Source organism: Bos indicus x Bos taurus, chromosome 13 (genome assembly GCF_003369695.1).
Source record: "Bos indicus x Bos taurus breed Angus x Brahman F1 hybrid chromosome 13, Bos_hybrid_MaternalHap_v2.0, whole genome shotgun sequence".
Classification (NCBI taxonomy): Eukaryota; Metazoa; Chordata; class Mammalia; order Artiodactyla; family Bovidae; genus Bos; species Bos indicus x Bos taurus.
In genome coordinates, this window is record NC_040088.1 from 22,546,447 (window position 1) to 22,564,969 (window position 18,523).

Here is an 18,523-nt window from a genome sequence, read left to right on the forward strand (position 1 = left end):
TCTGTTGTTCCATGTCCAGTTCTAACTGTTGCTTCCTGACCTGCATACAGGTTTCTCAAGAGGCAGGTCAGATGGTCTGGTATTCCCATCTCTTTCAGAATTTTCCACAGTTTATTGCGATCCACACAGTCAAAGGCTTTGGCATAGTCAATAAAGCAGAAATAGATGTTTTTCTGTAACTCTCTTGCTTTTTCGATATACAAGTTAGTTACACATCTGTCTAAGAGAGGAAGGCTTTATCCTACATCTTCTCAGTTAAGCCAAAAAAATAACTTTGAAACTTCAATGTGTTAATATATCAAATATTTATCTCTCAGAAATTAAGGCCCCAAAGTGAATTATTAATAAAAATAGTGTATTTTTCAAGATAAAAAATGGTCTGTAAAGAAAACGTTCTCCTCCTACACAAGACTATATAAAGCCTACAAATTCTTTCCCTCCTAGCAGTCATGCTTTTGCAGTGGGATGTTGTATATCCTCTTATTTAGAGGGACCTACCAGACTGCGGTCTTGGTCAAGCGACTTACTGAGGCCAATGGGATGTTAACAAAAACAATGCAAGTGTAGGTTTGAAAAGCTTTTGTGTACCGAGTCTCAAGTTATTGCTGCACCCAAGACCCTGAAAGCACTCAGTAGAAGAATTCAAACAAATTTGATAAACTATCATCATAGTTTTTATATTATATAAAACATGGTTTGTTTTAGTTATTTGAACCTATTTACAATAACTGCATGGAAGTCCTTCTTTGCTAAGTCCAATATTTTGCCTACTGTCTTATTTTTCTACAGGTGCTTACAATAAACTTAGTAACTTAAGGCAATAAAAATTCTTTTTTTACAGTTACATTTTTCAGAAGTTCACAATGAATCCTACTGGGGTGAAATCAACCAGGGCTGAATTTCTTACTGGAACCCCTAAGAGATGCTGTTTCCTTGCCCTTTCCATCTTTTAGAGGCTTTCTACTTTCCTTGTCTTTATTGAATCTTAAAGGCATTAACAGTGAATCTTACCATATACTATTCTAAATTCTTATTCTGCTTTCCACTTCCATGTTAAAGAACACACGACTATGTCAGTCCCCCACTCCAGATAAACTAGGATTGTTTTCTTATTTTAAGATTGACTTATTATCAATCCTATTTCCATCTTAACTTTATTTCCATTTTTCTATGCCATGTAACATATCCACAAGTTACGTGGATTAAGCCACAGACATCTCTGGGAGAGCACTTTTCTGCCTACTAAAGTCCACATTCTAATCCCCAAAGATTTCATCTCACAGGGAAAATAATTGAATTCCATATCAACCTCTTCCAAAATCTCAGCCCAATAAAGAATCAACAAAAGTTCACAAGTCTCATTACATACATGATCTAAATAATGTGTCATTGAGACTCTGGGTATAAGACATCCTAGGGTGCAATTCTTCTCCACCTATAAACCCATAAAAGTTAAGAAAGAATTACCTACTCCCCAGATACAGTGATGGGGCAGGCATAAGATCACAGTTATAAACATTCCAGTTCAAAGAAGAAGAAAATAAGAGGAAAAAAAGGAGTCAAAGATCCCAACCAATTTTGAAATCTCTCCAGGAAATCCATTTGTTTCAGTTCCTGGGAATAATCTTCAGGGTTTCAGCTCCTCTTTGCTAAAATCTCCACTCTTAAGATGGAGAAGGCAATGGCAACCCACTCCAGTACTCCTGCCTGGAAAATCCCATGGACAGAGGAGCCTGGTAGGCTTCAGTCCATGGGGTCGCAAAGAGTCGGACACAACTGAGTGACTTCACTTTCACTTTTCACTTTCATGCACTGGAGAAGGAAATGGCAACCCACTCCAGTGTTCTTGCCTGGAGAATCCCAGGGATGGCAGAGCCTGGTGGGCTGCCATCTATGGGGTCACACAGAGTCGGACACGACTTAAGTGACTTAGCAGCAGCAGCAGCCACTCTTAAGAAGGAGAGAAGATGGTGGAGGTGAAGGTGGATGTGGGTTACATCTCTCTTCACAGATGCATCAGGAATACACCTTCAGACACAGAAAATCTTGGCAGAATGCCAGCTGAGAGTGATCAAGAGTTCCTTCTGATCATTGGAAAGGAATATATATCCACGTAAAACTCAGTAGGATGAAGGGAGGAGGGGAAAAACAGCAGAGTGACCAGGACTTGATCTGCACCCAGGGAGTGGGAGAACTGAAGCAGGGGTCAAATCCCCAGACTGGGGCAATTGTTTGGGACAGTGCTGTGCTTAGTCACTCAGTTGTGTCCCACTCTTTGCGACCCTGTGGACTGTAGCTGCCAGACTCCTCTAGCTATGGGGATTCTCCAGGCAAGAATACTGGAGTGGATTGCCATGCCCTCCTCCAGGGGATCTTCCCAACCCAGGGATTGAACTCAGGTCTCCCACACTGCAGGCAGATTCTTTACCATCTGAACCACCAGGGAAGCCTTGGGACAGTGGAGAAGGACTTGAAGCCATTGGAGAGTGCAGCAGCTGATCTGTGACAATCTGAATGGAACAAGAACCACACCGACAATTCTTGCCAAAGCCCTACATGCCCTGGACAGGGACAAAAGTCCTTGGAATGCACAGCAGCTGGGAGCTGGAGTATAGCGATTGGAGAGCAATCCCAGGGAGAAGTCTGCTACTGACTGTGGGGAGATGGCCCAAGGGGGCATGAGGGAGGAGATGGCAGTGGGAAATGCCTTTGGAGGAAAGCCAGGCAAGGCAATAATGCTGAGTCATGTGCCGGAGGTGGAACCATCATTATATTCTCTCTCTCTCTCCACAGCCAGCACCAACAGGCGACCAATAGAGAAAGACCCCAGAGAAGGTGGCCCTTTAAATGCCTGACACACTGAGCAAGAGAAAAGGACCCCAGCCAGGGGTTCCCCTTTAAGTGCCTGATGCACAAAGCAACAGAGAAGGCCCGGTCAAAGAGGCCATTTGAACGCAACCTGCCAGAGGTTAGAAAAAAGATTCTAGTGATGCCATAGCTCCTGTGACAGAGGCTGCCGGTGTCCCTGCACACTTGGTGCCACCAAGGTCCCCATGATCCAAACAGCTGTACCACCTGCACACTCAATCCTCACTGGGACAGAGCTGCCAGGGGCTGCATAAAAACTCTAATAGCATCACATGTCCTGTGAGAATTGCCACTGGCTCCCCGGCATACTTGACATTGCCAGGGTCCCTGTGATCCAAGCAGCCATGTCACCTCTACACTCAATCCCCACTGGGGCAGAGCTGCCAGAGCCTAGAGAAAGCCCTCAGAGCACCGTTATCTCCTGTTCCCCTGGACATCAGCTCGCCTGCATACCTGGCACGGCTAGGGTCCCCATGATCCAAGCATCTGTACCACCTCCATACCCAGTCCTCACTAGGGCAGACCAAAGCCCTCCAGCATAGCCTCAGGAGCAAACTCCTGTGGAAGACCCACATGCACAGGTGGAGATAAAACCACAATTGAGTCCCAGGGGCAGTGTGGCTAAAGAAGAGGATCAAAAACATTACCACCAGCTGTACAAGTTGCGGGTTCAACCCACACGATCAACTACTACTTTGTGTCTATGGAATATATAAAAAAAGACAATGAGAGTTCCCACAAAAGAAAACACACTAGCTCTCACAGCTGTGGGTGTTGGAGGCAAGAACATGCAGTAGTAGGGCCAGATTGGAGTTGAGCTGTCCCCACAGCAGGTCCAGAGACCAGCCGAGTATTGGAGGGCATCCTCGGGAGGTGGAGGTAGACTGTGACTCACAGTGAGGGAAAGGATGCTGACAGCTGAGATGCCAAAAAAATTATTCTTCTTCTTATATTTTGGTTTATTCTGTAGTTGGCTGTGGATTTTTTTTCTTCTTTACTTTCCCCCCTCTCTGTTGCTGTGGTTGTTGATTTTATGATGACTATTAACTCTATGCTGTTGAGAACTTTTTAAAAAATTACACTCTTTATTCCTTTTATATATATATATTTGTGTGTGTGTGTGTGTGGTTCCAAGAGTTTTTTCTTCTCTTTATTTAAAAGCATTTTTTGCTTTGTTTTTCTTATTGTTCTATTCTTGCAATAGTAACTCTTTAATACATATAAATCTTTGTTTATAATTCTATTTAACTTTGCTTTTCTGTTTTTTTCTTTCTTTTCTTATTTTTCTTTCTTCTTTTCACCATGTTTGTTAGTTTGTTTGGGTTTTTTGCTTTGTTCCCCAGTTGGCACTCTGCCTTGGTTTTGTTTTCTGGTTTGTGTTTTAGTTAGTTTTGTTTTTACTTGGTCAATATCATTTTCAGTTCCTTTTGCTCACTGGGTAACTCTCTTGTACTTTCTTCTCTTTGGATTGTTTTATGTAAATGATACATATAGCATATATATTTTAGAAAACTTACGAAATTTTGCCTAACTAAAAAATTTATGACATTTTTATTCTACTTGTTTGACTTAGGATGAATAGAATGTTAGATATCTAATTCTAAAAAAAAAAACAGATCTACAACAAGCAACAAAGATTTACTGTACAGCACAGGGAGCTATAGTCAATATCTTGTAACAACCTATAATGGAAAATAATTTCAAAAAATAATATATGTGTATATGTATAACTGAATCACCTTGCTATGTACCTGAAACATTGTAAGTCAACTATACTTCAATAAAAGTATATATATTATATATAAATAAAATAAAGAATAAATATATATATTAAGAAAAAAATACACACAGGCTGAAAGTTAAAGGCTAGAAAAGATATTTTATGCAAATTATAACCAAAGACAGTAGAGATGGCTCTATTTATATTAAAAAATATTAGACTTATAGTAAAATTAGTCAAAGAGACATAAGTGTTCACTACATAATGATAAGGGATAAATTAGTCAAAAAGATATAACGACTATAATATATAATCACCCAACATTGTATTACACAAATATTATCCCAACTGAAGGAATACAGCAGTACAATAATAGTAGAGATCTTAAATACCTCACTTTTTTCTGGCCATTAAATGTAATTTTATTTTTCTGTAATTCAACACATTTATTTTGTCCTTCAGTTCTTCCAGGGGTAAACTCTTAAACCCAGACAATTTAGGTTCCTCTTGCCTCCCAGGGCTGTGCCTAAATTACAACTTGGGTCCATCTGCCCAACCTAGTTCTCTGGAAACAGGTTTTGCTTCTGTGTCCACGGCCTCTATAGCTCTGATGACTCTGCAAGGCACAACAGTCCCAGACATACTTGCGTACTCCTGGTTGGGGTTTTCTGACACTTCTGCAGTGGGTGCATCTTTGTCATGATGGCTCTGCCAGGAGGAAAGTCTTTATAAATACCTCACTTTTAATAGATAGATCATCCAGACAGAAAATCAATAAGAAAACCAAATTTTATTAACATGATAGACCAGATGGACCAAACAGAACATTCCTTTCAACAACAACAACATAAATATTCTTTTTTAAAGGATTAATTAATTAATTAATTTAATTTTTGGCTGCACTGAGTTGTCATTGCCATGTGCGGGCCTTCTCTAGCTGTAGCAAGTGGGCGCTACACTTCATTGCAGTGTGCAGGCTTCTCGTTATGGTGGCTTCTCTTACTGCAGAGCACAGGCTTTAGGCCTGTGGGCTTCAGTAGTTACAGCACTTTGGCTTCAGTAGTTACAGCACTTTGGCTCAGAAGTTGCAGCTTGTGGTTTCTGAGTGCTGTCTCAGTAGTTGTGGCTTAGTTGCTCTGTGATATGTGGGGTCTTCCCAGACCAGGGATCAAACCTGTGTCCCCTACACTGGCAGGCAGACTCTTAACAACTGGACTCACCAGGGAAGCCCCAATAAATATTCTTTTAAAGTGCATGTGGCATGTTGTTGTACAGCAGAAACCCTTACAACATTGTAAAGCAATTATCCTCCAATTAGAAATTTTAAAATAAGGTTCATGTGGAACTTTCCCATGACAGATCAGTCATATGTTGGACCCCAAGACAAGGTTCAACAAATTCAAGAAGACAGAAATTATATCAAGTAGCTTTCTTGACAACAATGGAATAAAACTAGAAATAAGTAACAGGAGGAAAACTGGAAAATCCACAAGTGAATAGAAACTAAATACACATTCCTGAACAATCAATGGATCACAAAAGAAACCAAAAAGGAAATTAAAAAGTACCTAAGATAACCAAAAATGGAAACAAAACTTACCCAAACTCTTGGAATGCAGCAAAAACAGTACTAAGAGGAAAATTTATAGCACCAACTACTTACAGTAAGAAAAAAATATCTAAAATCAATTATATTCTTTATGGCTCATGGAATTGGGGGGAAAAAAAAACAAACTAAGCCTAAAGCTAGCAGAAAGAAGGAATAATAAAGATTATAGCAGAAATAAAAAGAGACTAGCAAGACAATAGAAAGTATTAACAAAATAAAGAGTTGGCTTTTTAAAAAACATAAACAAATACCAAAGCTTTAGCTAAATTTAACCAAGAGGAAAAAAAGAGAAAGAGAAGACATATTACACCATACACAAAAAATCAACTCAAAATTGATCAGTGACTTAAATGTAAGATCTGAAACTGTAAATCTCTTAGAAGAAATAGTGGAAAGCTATATGAAATATTCTTGCAATAATTTTTTTGGATTTGACTTTAAAAGCACAGGCAACTAATGCAAAAATAAACAAGTGTGACTACATCAAACTAAAGAGTTTCTGCATAGCAAAGGCAACAATCAACCAAGTGAAAAGGCCATCTCCAGAATGGGAGAAGTATTTGAAAATCATATATTCTTACCGGTAGCTGATATCCAAAATATGCAAAAAGCTCAAAAAATCTATCAAAAAACAAACAAGACAATCAAAAAGTAGGCAGAAGACCTAAATAGACATTTCTCCAAAGAAGGCATATAGATGACCAATAGGCACACGAGAAGATGCTCAACATCACTAATGATCAGAGAAAGGTAAATCAAAACTACAGGGAAATGTCACCTCATACAAGTAAGAACTGCTGCTGCTAAGTCATTTCAGTCGTGTCTGACCCTGTGCGACCCCATAGATGGCAGCCCACCAGGCTCCCCCGTCCCTGGGATTCTCCAGGCAAGAACACTGGAGTGGGTTGCCATTTCCTTCTCCAATGCATGAAAGAGAAAAGTGAAAGGGAAGTCGCTCAGTTGTGTCCGACTCTTGGCGACCCCATGGACTGCAGCCCACCAGCCTCTTCCATCCATGGGATTTTCCAGGCAAGAGTACTGGAATGGGGTGCCATCACCTTCTCCACCAGTAAGAACAGCCATCATCAAAAAATATAAAAATAATAAGTGCTGGAGAGGGTATGGAGACAAGGACTGGTTCTGCACTGTTGGTGGAAATGTAAACTGCTGCAACCACTATGGAGAATGGCATGGAGGGTCCTCAAAAAATTAAAAATAGAGTTACTGTATGATCCAGCTAGTCCACTCCTGACCTATATCCAGAAAAGATAAAAATTCTAATTCAAAAACATATATGCACCTCAATGTTCATAGCAACAGTATTTACAATAGTGAAGAGTTGGAAGCAACCCAAGTGACCATCAATAGAGGAATGGATAAAGAAGATGTGATATATATATATACACACACATACACACATATATATAATGGAATATATATCATAGAATATTATTCAGTCATAAAAAGAATGAAATATTGGCATTTGCAGCAACATGGGTGGTCCTAGAGATTATCATACTAAGTGAAGTAAATCAGATAGAGAAAGACAGATACATGACATCATTTATATGTGGAATCTAAAACATGGTATAAATGAAATTACTTACAAGATAAAACAGACTCACAGACATAAAAAATAAACTTATGGTTACCAAGAAGAGAGTGTCAAGGAGGGATAAATTAGAAGTTTGGGATTAGCAGATGCACTCTACTATGTATAAAATAGACAACCAACAAGGCCCTACTGTATAGCACAGGGAACTCTAGTCAATATCCTGTAATAAACTATAATGCAAGAGATTATGAAAAAGAATGTATACAATGTATAACTGAATCACTTTGCTATATACCAGAAACTAACACAACACTGTAAATCAACTATACTTCAATAAAAAAATGAGGTGGTGGATGTGTTAATTAACTTGATTATACAAATATATATCAAATCATCATGATGTTATCTTAAATATATATAATTTTTACTCATAAAAAAGTAAATAAATAACAAAATTCCTCTTGAGGGAAAAAACAAATGAATATATATGGCTTAGAGAGGGTAGAAGAACTGTTTAGGTGTTGCTTAGAGAAGCATAAGTCTGGTTTGCAAAAAGAACCTTCTCAGCACAAGGGGACACCTATGAAAAGGGCAAGAAACAGATTAATTTCCAAGAACACAAGTTGCTCGTGAGGTCCATGGGAGGAATTGAAAGGGAAACTACAAAAGTGAGCAGCAGATTATCATAAAGGGTGTTTAGAATTGATTCTTGCAATCACTGTACAGCTTTTGACAGTTTGGGAGGAAAAACAAAAATGTCAGATTTGGGTTTTAGAAACAATTTCCTGGGGCTTCCCTGGTGGTCCAGTGGCTAGGACTCCATGCTCAGGTTTGATCCCTGGTTAGAGAACCTCTAGAGCCCATATGCTGCAACTAAGACCTGGCGCAGCCAAATTAATTTTTTTTTTTTTTAAAGAAATGATTCCCTGGCAACTGTATGGAAAGATTGGAGTGAGTCAAAGGCATAGTGGGAGACAAAGAGGTCAATAGGATGTAAATGTTATACCATGTGTTCATTAATCTAATAGGGCTGCCATAACAAAGGACTACAGACTATGTGGTTTAAGCAACAAAAAATTTATCTTCTCACAATTCTGGAAGCTAAAAGTCTGAGTTAAAGGTATCAGTGGGATTGCTTTCTTCTGAAGTTTCTCTCCTTGATTTGTAGATATCACCTCCCTTGGAAGGACTGATGCTGAAGCTGAAACTCCAACACTTTGGCCACCTGATGTGAAGAACTGACTCATTGGAAAAGACCCTGACTCTGGGAAAGATTGAAGGCAGGAGGAGAAAGGGACCACAGAGGACGAGATGGTTGGATGGCATCACTGACTTGAAGGACATGAGCTTGAGCAAGCTCTGGGAGATGGTGAAGGACAGGGAAGCCTGGCATGCTGCAGTCCATGGGGTCACAAAGAGTCAGACACGACTGAGTGGCTGAACTGTACTGAATTTCCTTTCTGTATCTTTTCATGGTTTTCCTTCTCTGGTGTGTCTGTTTCCTAATCTCCTCTTCTTATAAAAATGCCATTCATTTGGATTAGAACTTGGCCTGTGGTGGTTTAGTTGCTAAGTAGTGTCTGACTCTTGTGACCCCCAAGGCCATGTAGCCTGCATGTTCCTCTGTCCATGGGATTCTCCAGGCAAGAATACTGGAGTGGGTTGCCATTTCCTTCTCCAGGGGATCTTCCCTACCCAGGAATCAAACCCAGGTCTCCTGCACTGCAGGCAGATTCTTTACCAACTGAGCTATGAGGGAAGGCCCAGGACTCGGCCTAAGGATCTCATTTTAACTTAATTAGCTCTTTAAATTACCTGTTTATCTCATCTCCAAATGCGGTCCCATTCTGAGGTACTGGGGATTAGGACTTCAACATATGAATTATGAGGGGACAGGATTTGGCCCATGACAACGGTCAAGGAAAAATGACGACTGAATTAGAATAGCAGTGGCAGGGATAGAGAACAGGCACTATGGAGGCAGACTTGGAAGGTCTTTGTGGCTGACATGATGAGGAGGGGTGGGGAGCAGTGAGGAAGAAGGAGATATCTAAGATGTATTTTAGGATTACGGTTTGAGAACTTTTGTTGAGAGCACTTTTCTGTTTCTCAGTCTCTTTTCATGCTTTATGTCTTTGCTCTCTAAGATGCCTCTTTTGAAGTCAGGAGTAAAGAATGGATTTTCATCATAATTTAAAGAGTGAAGAAGGCTTTAAGAGTTGAAAGGCATATAAAGTTTGAAAGACAGTGAAAGTATTAATCACTCAGTCGTGTCCCACTCTTTGTGACCCTATGAACTGTCACCCACCAGGCTCCATTGTTCATGGGATTCTCCAGGCAAGACTACTGGAGTGAGTTGCCATTCCCTTCCCCAGGAGATCTTTCCGACCCAGGCGTCAAACCCAGGTCTCTTGCATTGCAGGCAGATTCTTTACCATCTGAGCCACAGGAGACCTGGGTTCAATTCCTGGGTTGGGATGATATAATCAAATAAATCCATTTGGGGGATGAACAAAGTGAGTAGTAAGGCGACTTAACACACTTGCATTTCCCCACAACCTTTTCATTTCTTTGGGACTGTGGATATGGAGTCATGTTTAATGTAACTCTCTAAGACTCCTGGGTCTACTTGTGGGCATAATTTCTCTTGTCAAAAAATGAATAAAAACTCTTAGTTCAAGAACAGGTAGCTTGTATTATCTGCAACCATTGGTGTAACCTGGGTTAGAATTGAAGTGTTTATTGGAATCATTGTGCCTGAGTAATCTGAGATCCAGTCACTAAGCCACTCCCCAGATATCACAAGCACATCCTTTAAGGTTTGAGACATCAGTGTTATACTATTAGAGCGGGAGAAAATGAGAGAATTGAAGTGAAATTACTCTGAGAAATGAGTTGAAGGATTAGAAGCTGCCATTATTTGGTGATTGATGTACCGTGTCTTCAGACTGCATTCTCCAGATAATTACTGTCAACAGAGGCTAGGGATAATTTTCAGCTCTAGAACTGACTGACATTGGCCTCCAAACTAAGACTGCCTATACATAGGGACAACTTCCTCATTTACTGCAACTGGAAATTATTTCTATTTGTGTCTGGATATACCATTTTGGGGCTTCCCAGGTTGCTCAGTGGTAAAGAACCTGCCTGCCAAAGCAGGAGACTCAGGAGACTCTGCTTCAATCTCTGGGTTGGGAAGATCCCCTGAAGGAGGAAATGGCAACTCATTCCAGTATTTTTGCCTGGAGAATCCCATGAACAGAGGAGCCTAGTGGTCTACAGGCCATGGGGTTGCAAAGAGTCAGACACAACTGAGCAACTAAGCATGTAGGCTCACATACCATTTAGGGTTGGGTTTGTTGCACATTTTGACCACAAAGTGAGTGAAGTGAAAGTTTCTCAGTCATGTCGAACTCTTTGGGACTCCAAGGACTATACAGTCCATGGAATTCTCCAGGACAGAATACTGGAGTGCGTAGCCTTCCCCTTCTTGAGGGGATCTTCCCAACCCAGGGATTGAACCCAGGTTTCCTGCATTGCAGGCAGATCCTTTTCCAGCTGAGCCACAAGGGAAGCCCAAGAATACTGGCGTGGGTATCCTATCCCTTCTCCAGCGGATCTTCCTGACCCAGTAATCGAACTGGGGTGTCCTGCATTGCAGGTGGATTCTTTACCAAGTGAGCCATCAGGGAAGCCCCTTTAATCAGAGGAGGCTCACAAAGCTCTTCCTTTCATGACACCTTCCATATTAATGAAGTAGATTCTGAGTGGAAAGAGGAAAGGGAAGCTTTCCTTACTGCAGCAAAGATTTTTCCATCTTGAGGAAGCATAATGTCTGAGTTCAGGTATCATGGGTTCAAAGTCTTGCTACTAAACTACTTTTTTGTGCCACTTGGAGCAAGTCACTTAAACTGTCTGTGACTTAGTTTCCTCTTCTGGCCAAAGGACACAACACTACTTCTTACTTCATGGAGCTATTGTTAGGGCAAGTTGAGGTCATACAGTAAAATGTTTAGGACAAGCTCTTGCACACTGTTGTTCTCAGTAAATTTTGAGGAATTTTGGTTGGTGTTGTTTAATTAGTTTTCTTTTTCTTTTTTTGTTTGTTTGCTTGTTTTTTTTTTACTATTTTCCCCTTCCACTTGGTTGGGGCCTGAGTAGTTATCTCTTGTGCAGAGGGCATTCCAGTCTGTTGACAGCCAAGTATGATTAGGGGGTTGGAGTAAGGGACAAATTCCAAGAGAGAGACAATGAGACAGAGCCTTAGGCTAAACTTCGAGCTTCCCTGGTGGCTCAGAGAGTAATGAATCTTCCTGCAGTGCAGGATACCTGGATTTGATCTCTGGGTCGGGAAGATGCCCTGGAGAAGGGAATGTCTACCCACTCCAATGTTCTTTCCTGGAGAATTCCATAGACAGAGGAGACTGGCCAGCTACAGTCAGTGGGGTCACAAAGAGTCAGACACGACTGAACAACTAACACTTTCACAAAGAGGCATAAGACTTCTGGATCACACTGGCCTATCTCAACAATCCAGGATGAGACATTAGATAAGGATGTGTGATCAAGGTGAAATTTGCCTTAACCTGGAACACTTCCACATTCAGAGACCTATAGCACTTGGTCAGAGGCTTAGGAATTCAAGATTCAGATTCTATAAAACTGGTTTACCATGAGAACTGATTTCCAGTAATATCCTGTGACAGCCTAGGGAATGTTAGGCTATAGAAACAAATGATAGCTAGAATGAGCATATATATTTTTAATGGATCATGTAAGGACCCAGTCTCCTTAGATACTAAGGATCTAAGGACCATGTAGGTGACCTGGATACCCATCTTACCTAGAATGAGCATATATATTTTTAATGGATCATGTAAGGACCCAATCTCCTTAGATACTAAGGATCTAAGGACCATGTAGGTGACCTGGATACCCATCTTACTGCCTCATTAAAATGCTGCCAAAATCCTCTTGTCACAAGTCATAAATTCATACTTAGTGGTACTTGCCATAACCCTATATGTTGTCTCTTCTTTTCTGACAAGTTTTGATGATTTATGCTTTATAGGGATGCAGCAAAGCTTTCTTAACCCACATTTTTCTTTCTTCTTCTCACTTTTTTTGCAATGTTTCCTGCAATTGCCAGTTCCATAACCACACTTTCTGGTCCATCCATCTATCAAAATAAACAAAGAGATGAATAAGCACATACATGAAAAAGTAAAGACTATTATACTAATTGGTATACGATTACACATTGGTAATTGTAGCAGTAATGGTTACAATGAAATATTGAAATGTAATGGCATCCTTGGGACTATCAAGCTTTTATTGGACTTTATTTTTATGCTTAGGATATTTCTATCTCTGTCATTTTTCAGTATCATCAACACTAGTTCCTCATTTTCCCCAAATCTAGATATTTGTCAAGGAATGAAACTGTGCCTTCAATTAACTGTTTTTTTCTTCTTCTTCTTCTTCTTCTTCTCTCCATTCATTATTCACTCAACAGCGATTTTGTTGAGCGCCTATCATGTGCCAGACACTTTTAGGTTCATGTCTTAGATGATGTCTAGAGCAGTACATTGAGCACTGAACGACCAGTTTATGTGGATGATCAGAAAACAGTTCTTCTAAGCTTTACATAGGTCAATGGAACACAGAGTATAGACTCAGCTTCCTCAGCACATTAAGTTCAGTTGAGAGATCATAGTATCTTGTTTCAAATTATGATTACCTCTACTTTTTTTTCTCCCAAACTCCTCTATTAGGAGATAACTCTGAATTATTTCTTTCTCACTAGAACATTTGGACTGGAAAAAAATTAGGATCGGATGACTATACTCCCTCGTCTATTCTAATTGCCTTCACCAGAGTTTAAGCAGGCAGAAGCCAACTCAGGATTCAGTTCAGTTCGGTTCTGTTCAGTCACTCAGTCGTGTCCGACTCTTTGCCACCCCATGGACTACAGCATGCCAGGCTTCCTTGTCAATCACCAACTCCTAGAGCTTACTCAAACTCATGTCCATCGAGTCAGTGATGCCATCCAACCATCTCATCTTCTCTCATTCCCTTCTCCTCCTGCCTTCAATCTTTCCCAGCATTAGGGTCTTTTCAAATGAGTCAGTTCTTTGCATCAGGTGGCCAAAGTATTGGAGTTACAGCTTTAGCATCAGCCCTTCCAATGAAGATTCAGGACTTTCCTTAAGGATTGACTGGTTGGATCTCCCTGCCATCCAAGGGACTCTTAAGAGTCTTCTCCAATACCACAGTTCAAAAGCTGCACTCAATATGCCAGCAAATTTGGAAAACTCAGCAGTGGCCACAGGACTGGAAAAGGTCAGTTTTCATTCCAATTCCAAAGAAAGACAATGCCAAAGAGTGTTCAAACTACTGCACAATTGCACTCATCTCACATGCTAGCAAAGTAATTGCTCAAAATTCTCCAAGCCAGGCTTCAACAGTATGTGAACCATGAACTTCCAGGTGTTCAAGCTGAATTTAGAAAAGGCAGAGGAACCAGAGATCAAATTGCCAATATCCGTTGGATCATTGAAAAAGCAAGAGAGTTCCAGAAAACATCTACTTCTACTTTATTAACTATGCCAAAGCCTTTGATAGTGTGGGTCACAACAAACTGTGGAAAATTCTTAAAGAGATGGGAATACCAGACCATCTGACCTGCCTCTTGAGAAATCTGTATGCAGGTCAAGAAGCAACATTAGGACTGGACATGGAACAACAGACAGGTTCCAAATCAGGAAAGGAGTAGGTCAAGGCTGTATATTGTCACCCTGCTTATTTAACTTATATGCAGAGTACATCATGTGAAATGCTGGGCTGGATGAAGCACAAGCTGGAATCAAGATTGCGGGGAGAAATATCAACTTAGGGCTAGCCCATGATTATCTGCTTTTGCTTCTACAATAACTGAGTGGTTGACAAACACTTTCAGTTTGAAAAGCTGATTCAAGAGAGGATGCAACTTCCAATAGCAATGACCAAAAGAGAAATCATGAGATTAAAATCATAAACTTTAGAATCCCTTGGAAGCCCAAGAATAAAACTTTTTTGTTAGAAAGTCATTCACCACTTGACCATAAAGTCTGTTGTACTACTATTAGAGTGCTTTGGCCATATTCAATCCAGAATCCAGGATCTTCTGTCCTAGTCTAAGCTCCACACCTTGAGCTTATTTTACAAATCTGTAGACATTCAACATCGACCTACAAAATTTATACTATACACACTAAGACAAGAGTAAGACGCCTCCTCTGATTGATTCAAATGAGCATTCAAAGCCAAACAACAGTGGAGAGACAAAGGAAAAGGACTGATTACTGCAAGAGGTGGTATAAAAGTGATAGATACCTAAGATATGAACCTGTTGACATTTGGGATAAGGATATTAAGGACATTAGGGATTTGGGGGTTGGTTTTGCACATGGAAGGGACTTCATTCAAGAAACATTGGCCTCTATTGATATTTGCCAGGTTCCCTAATGAGAAGAACCATCATAGTCGAGGTGACAGATTGTCCTTATCATAGGGCATATTCATTATATGGCTTTTCACTGGATCTAAGCCATCCCTGTCCTCACTCCCACACAGATTTAGTTTTCCAATGGTTCTATGAGTTGGACCCATTCTTACTCCCTTTTCCCTCCTCTTCATGGTCTTGTTACCTGGGGAAGCCTGATCCAGGACCACAAGGACAGCTACAGCCAGGAACAAGATTTTAATATGTCCTGAGAGGGATGAGGAATGATCCAGCAGCATACTGAATGTGCTAAGGAAAGTCAATTTTCACTCTGTGTTTTATTGACTTGGGTACAGCTAAGTCATGGACAATAAATCAGACAAGGACAGCATGTTCCACTACCCGGACATCAGCCTATAAGTCAACAGTGCCAGTTGATCATCCAGTGTTCAGAGTCCTTCTCTAGACACCATCTGGGAAGGTGGAAGGCATTAGCAGAGGACATATAAGTCCTACAAAAGACTGAGGCATTGTGGAGACAATGGACCTGCTTTCCAAGAAGCCTTTCCCACTCCTTTACTTGAATAGTTGAGCCTCCTCCCTTACATTTTCACAGCCTCTCTGCTTCCTTTTTTTTTTTTTTTCCTGAAGAAGTGGAATCAGTTGGCACTAAGTATTTTTCTAATTCATCTTTATTGGACAGCACTGGCAAGTTTTAACAGACAGTGAGAACCCTAAAAGTAGGGACTGGTTGTGATTTCTGTTTGTCCAGACTGTACAGTGATCATTTGTTGAAAACAATGAATGGATAAATTCATTATAGTATTCACTTGTAGCCTGAAAGATCTTAGGACTTCCCTGGCAGCTCAGCAGTAAAGAATTCACCTGCAATACAGGAGACCCAGGTTCGATCCCTGTATCAGGAAGATCCCCTGGAAAAGGGAATGGCAACCCACTCCAGTATTCTTGGCTGAAGAATCCCATGGACAGGGGAGCCTGGCAGGCTACAATCCATATGTTGAGTTGCAAAGAGTCAGACACAGCTGAAGCAACTGAGCATACATGCACACTGATAGATCTTAAAATTGGCATTTCTCAGCTAAGAAAATGTACATCCACTAAGTGGAAGAGAATTGCCTAGGGTACACTATGGGCAAGAAAGAAAAAACTGAGGGCTCTTATAACCCACTCATGGTCCAGGACTTCGTAATTCGGCATTTTCCTCCTTATTTCCTACTCCAAATCCTTGACGTTAACTGCTTCTGGGCCTTTCTTGGACTCTGGCCCTGAGTAGAGACCAACAAAGAAGGTATTTCCAAGGAGTCTCTGTCAGGAAGTCTGCCTGTGAGTCCACTGGATTTTCTTTTTTGAGTCCTTGGTGTGCCTTATGGTTATTTTACAACTTTTGATGGATCCAGTGTTCTTCTAGTATAGTCTCTGTGCAGTTGGCAGGTATTAGGAACAGCCTGATGGGGCTCAGGAAGTCTGTTTCCCCTTTATATCCAGATGGCATGTTCTCCAGGAAAGCAGTGAGCATGAAGCCATCCATTGAACTCTCGCTGTCTATGACTGTGAAAAGAACTTTAATCCATGACCTGTTAGAATCCTCACAGAATCCCTAAAAGTAGATGGAGTTTGTTCAGGTAGCTTCTGTGGTGGCTCAGATGGTAAGGAATCTGCCTGCAATATGGGAGACCTGGGTTCAATCCCTGGATGGAGAAGATACCCTGGAGAAGGGAATGGCTATCCACTCCAGTATTCTTGCCTGGAGTATTCCATGGACAAAGGAGCCTGGTGGGCTACAGCCTATGGGGTTGCAAAGGTCAGACATGACTGAGCAACTAACAATTTCACTCTTCACTTTTTCAGTGCTTAGATTGAGCTATGGATTTAGATCCAGTTTACCTGTCCGCAGAGCATATGTTCTTCCTATATCCCAGGGGATCAATGCCCAAGTAACAAAGGAAGAAGATATCTGTTCAACCTGAAAAGCAGTAATGGGTTGAAGAGAGTTATAGTTGTTATCTTCTGAAAAGGCATGTTCTGTGCAAGCCTAGAGGGCAGAACTCAAAGTCTTGGGTGGAAATTGCGGGGGAGCAGCAGCAGGTTTAAACTAACTGGAAAGATCTCTGATGATTGAAACCATCTAGAAATAGTTGGACAGTCTGGGAGAAGTGGTGGTTCCTAGTGTCCAAATGCTGCAATCTGAGTCAGCATGATCTCTTCTCTCAGATTATCTAGGGAAGACTGGTATACTGATCAGCTGAATATGGATCTGTTTACTAGGCACAGTGTCTAAGAGGAGAAGAGAGCAATGTTCTGCCACTCTGTTTGGGGAGAGAGACAACAAACATATAATACAAGATGGTGACAAGTACGATAAAGAAAAACAAACCAGAGTTAGAGATAGAGAATAACATGATATACACTGTGTGTGTGTCTGCTTTGAACAGGTTATCCAGGGGAGGGCTCTCAGAGGAAGAGACATAGAGAAGAAAACTGCCTGCACTGGGGAAGAGAGCCGCATGAATCAGAATCTTCCAGGCAGAGAGAACACCAAGAACAAAGACTCTAAGGAAGGGAGGTACTGGGTGTTTTAAGAAGAGCAAAAATTCAGTGTGCCTGGAGTACAAGAGTGAGTGAGGGAATAAACAAAAGCGAGAATGATAAAGGCAGGCAAAGCTATAGTATGTCAGATCATACAGGAATCTACTAAAGACCTTGTAATTTATTTGATATGTGATAGGGAATTGTGACTTACATTTTGAGAGGTCATTCAAATCTGAAAGTTTGTTTTTGTCTCTTTGCCTATAAAATATCACTGAACAGAGGAGCCTGGCAGGCTACAGTCCATGGGGTCCCAAAGAGCCGGACATGACTGAGCGACTTCACTTTTACTTTTCTCCAGGAAAATGATGAAAATGTCTTTTAATTTCTCCGAGTAATGTATTTGGGCTAAATAAGTGTTTTTTGAATGTGTCACTGCCCATGTACTGGCAGTATGTGTTTTACATAATTTTAATTTTAATACTCATTTTAGAAAAAAATCACTAGAACTTGACCTGGTAATTTTACAGATAACATCACTTAGTATGTGATCAAATATAGATTTAAGAAAAAGGTCTGTTGGTTTCTACAGAAATATGAAGTAAATAATTCTACATTCTGTAGACAATAAGGCAAAAAAAATTGTAAGATAACATATAGAAAGCTAAAGTTTGGGCTACAAAATAGATAAAGAACATTCTTTGAAAGAGAAAACCAAAGCCTAAAGAGGTCAGTTGACTT

At 40.6% G+C, this 18,523-nt stretch overlaps 1 protein-coding gene across 1 annotated transcript; it reads right to left on the reverse strand.

Annotated features, from left to right (window-relative positions):
* Positions 1-12,704: 12,704 nt before the first annotated feature.
* DEFB115 (defensin beta 115) lies at positions 12,705-15,534 on the reverse strand. The gene is made up of 2 exons (XM_027558106.1): positions 15,441-15,534; positions 12,705-12,931 (listed from the first exon to the last, which is right to left on the reverse strand). Exons 1-2 carry the CDS (start codon positions 15,532-15,534, stop codon positions 12,705-12,707), a joined length of 321 nt encoding a protein of 106 aa, XP_027413907.1.
* Between the last annotated feature and the right edge of the window lie 2,989 nt (positions 15,535-18,523).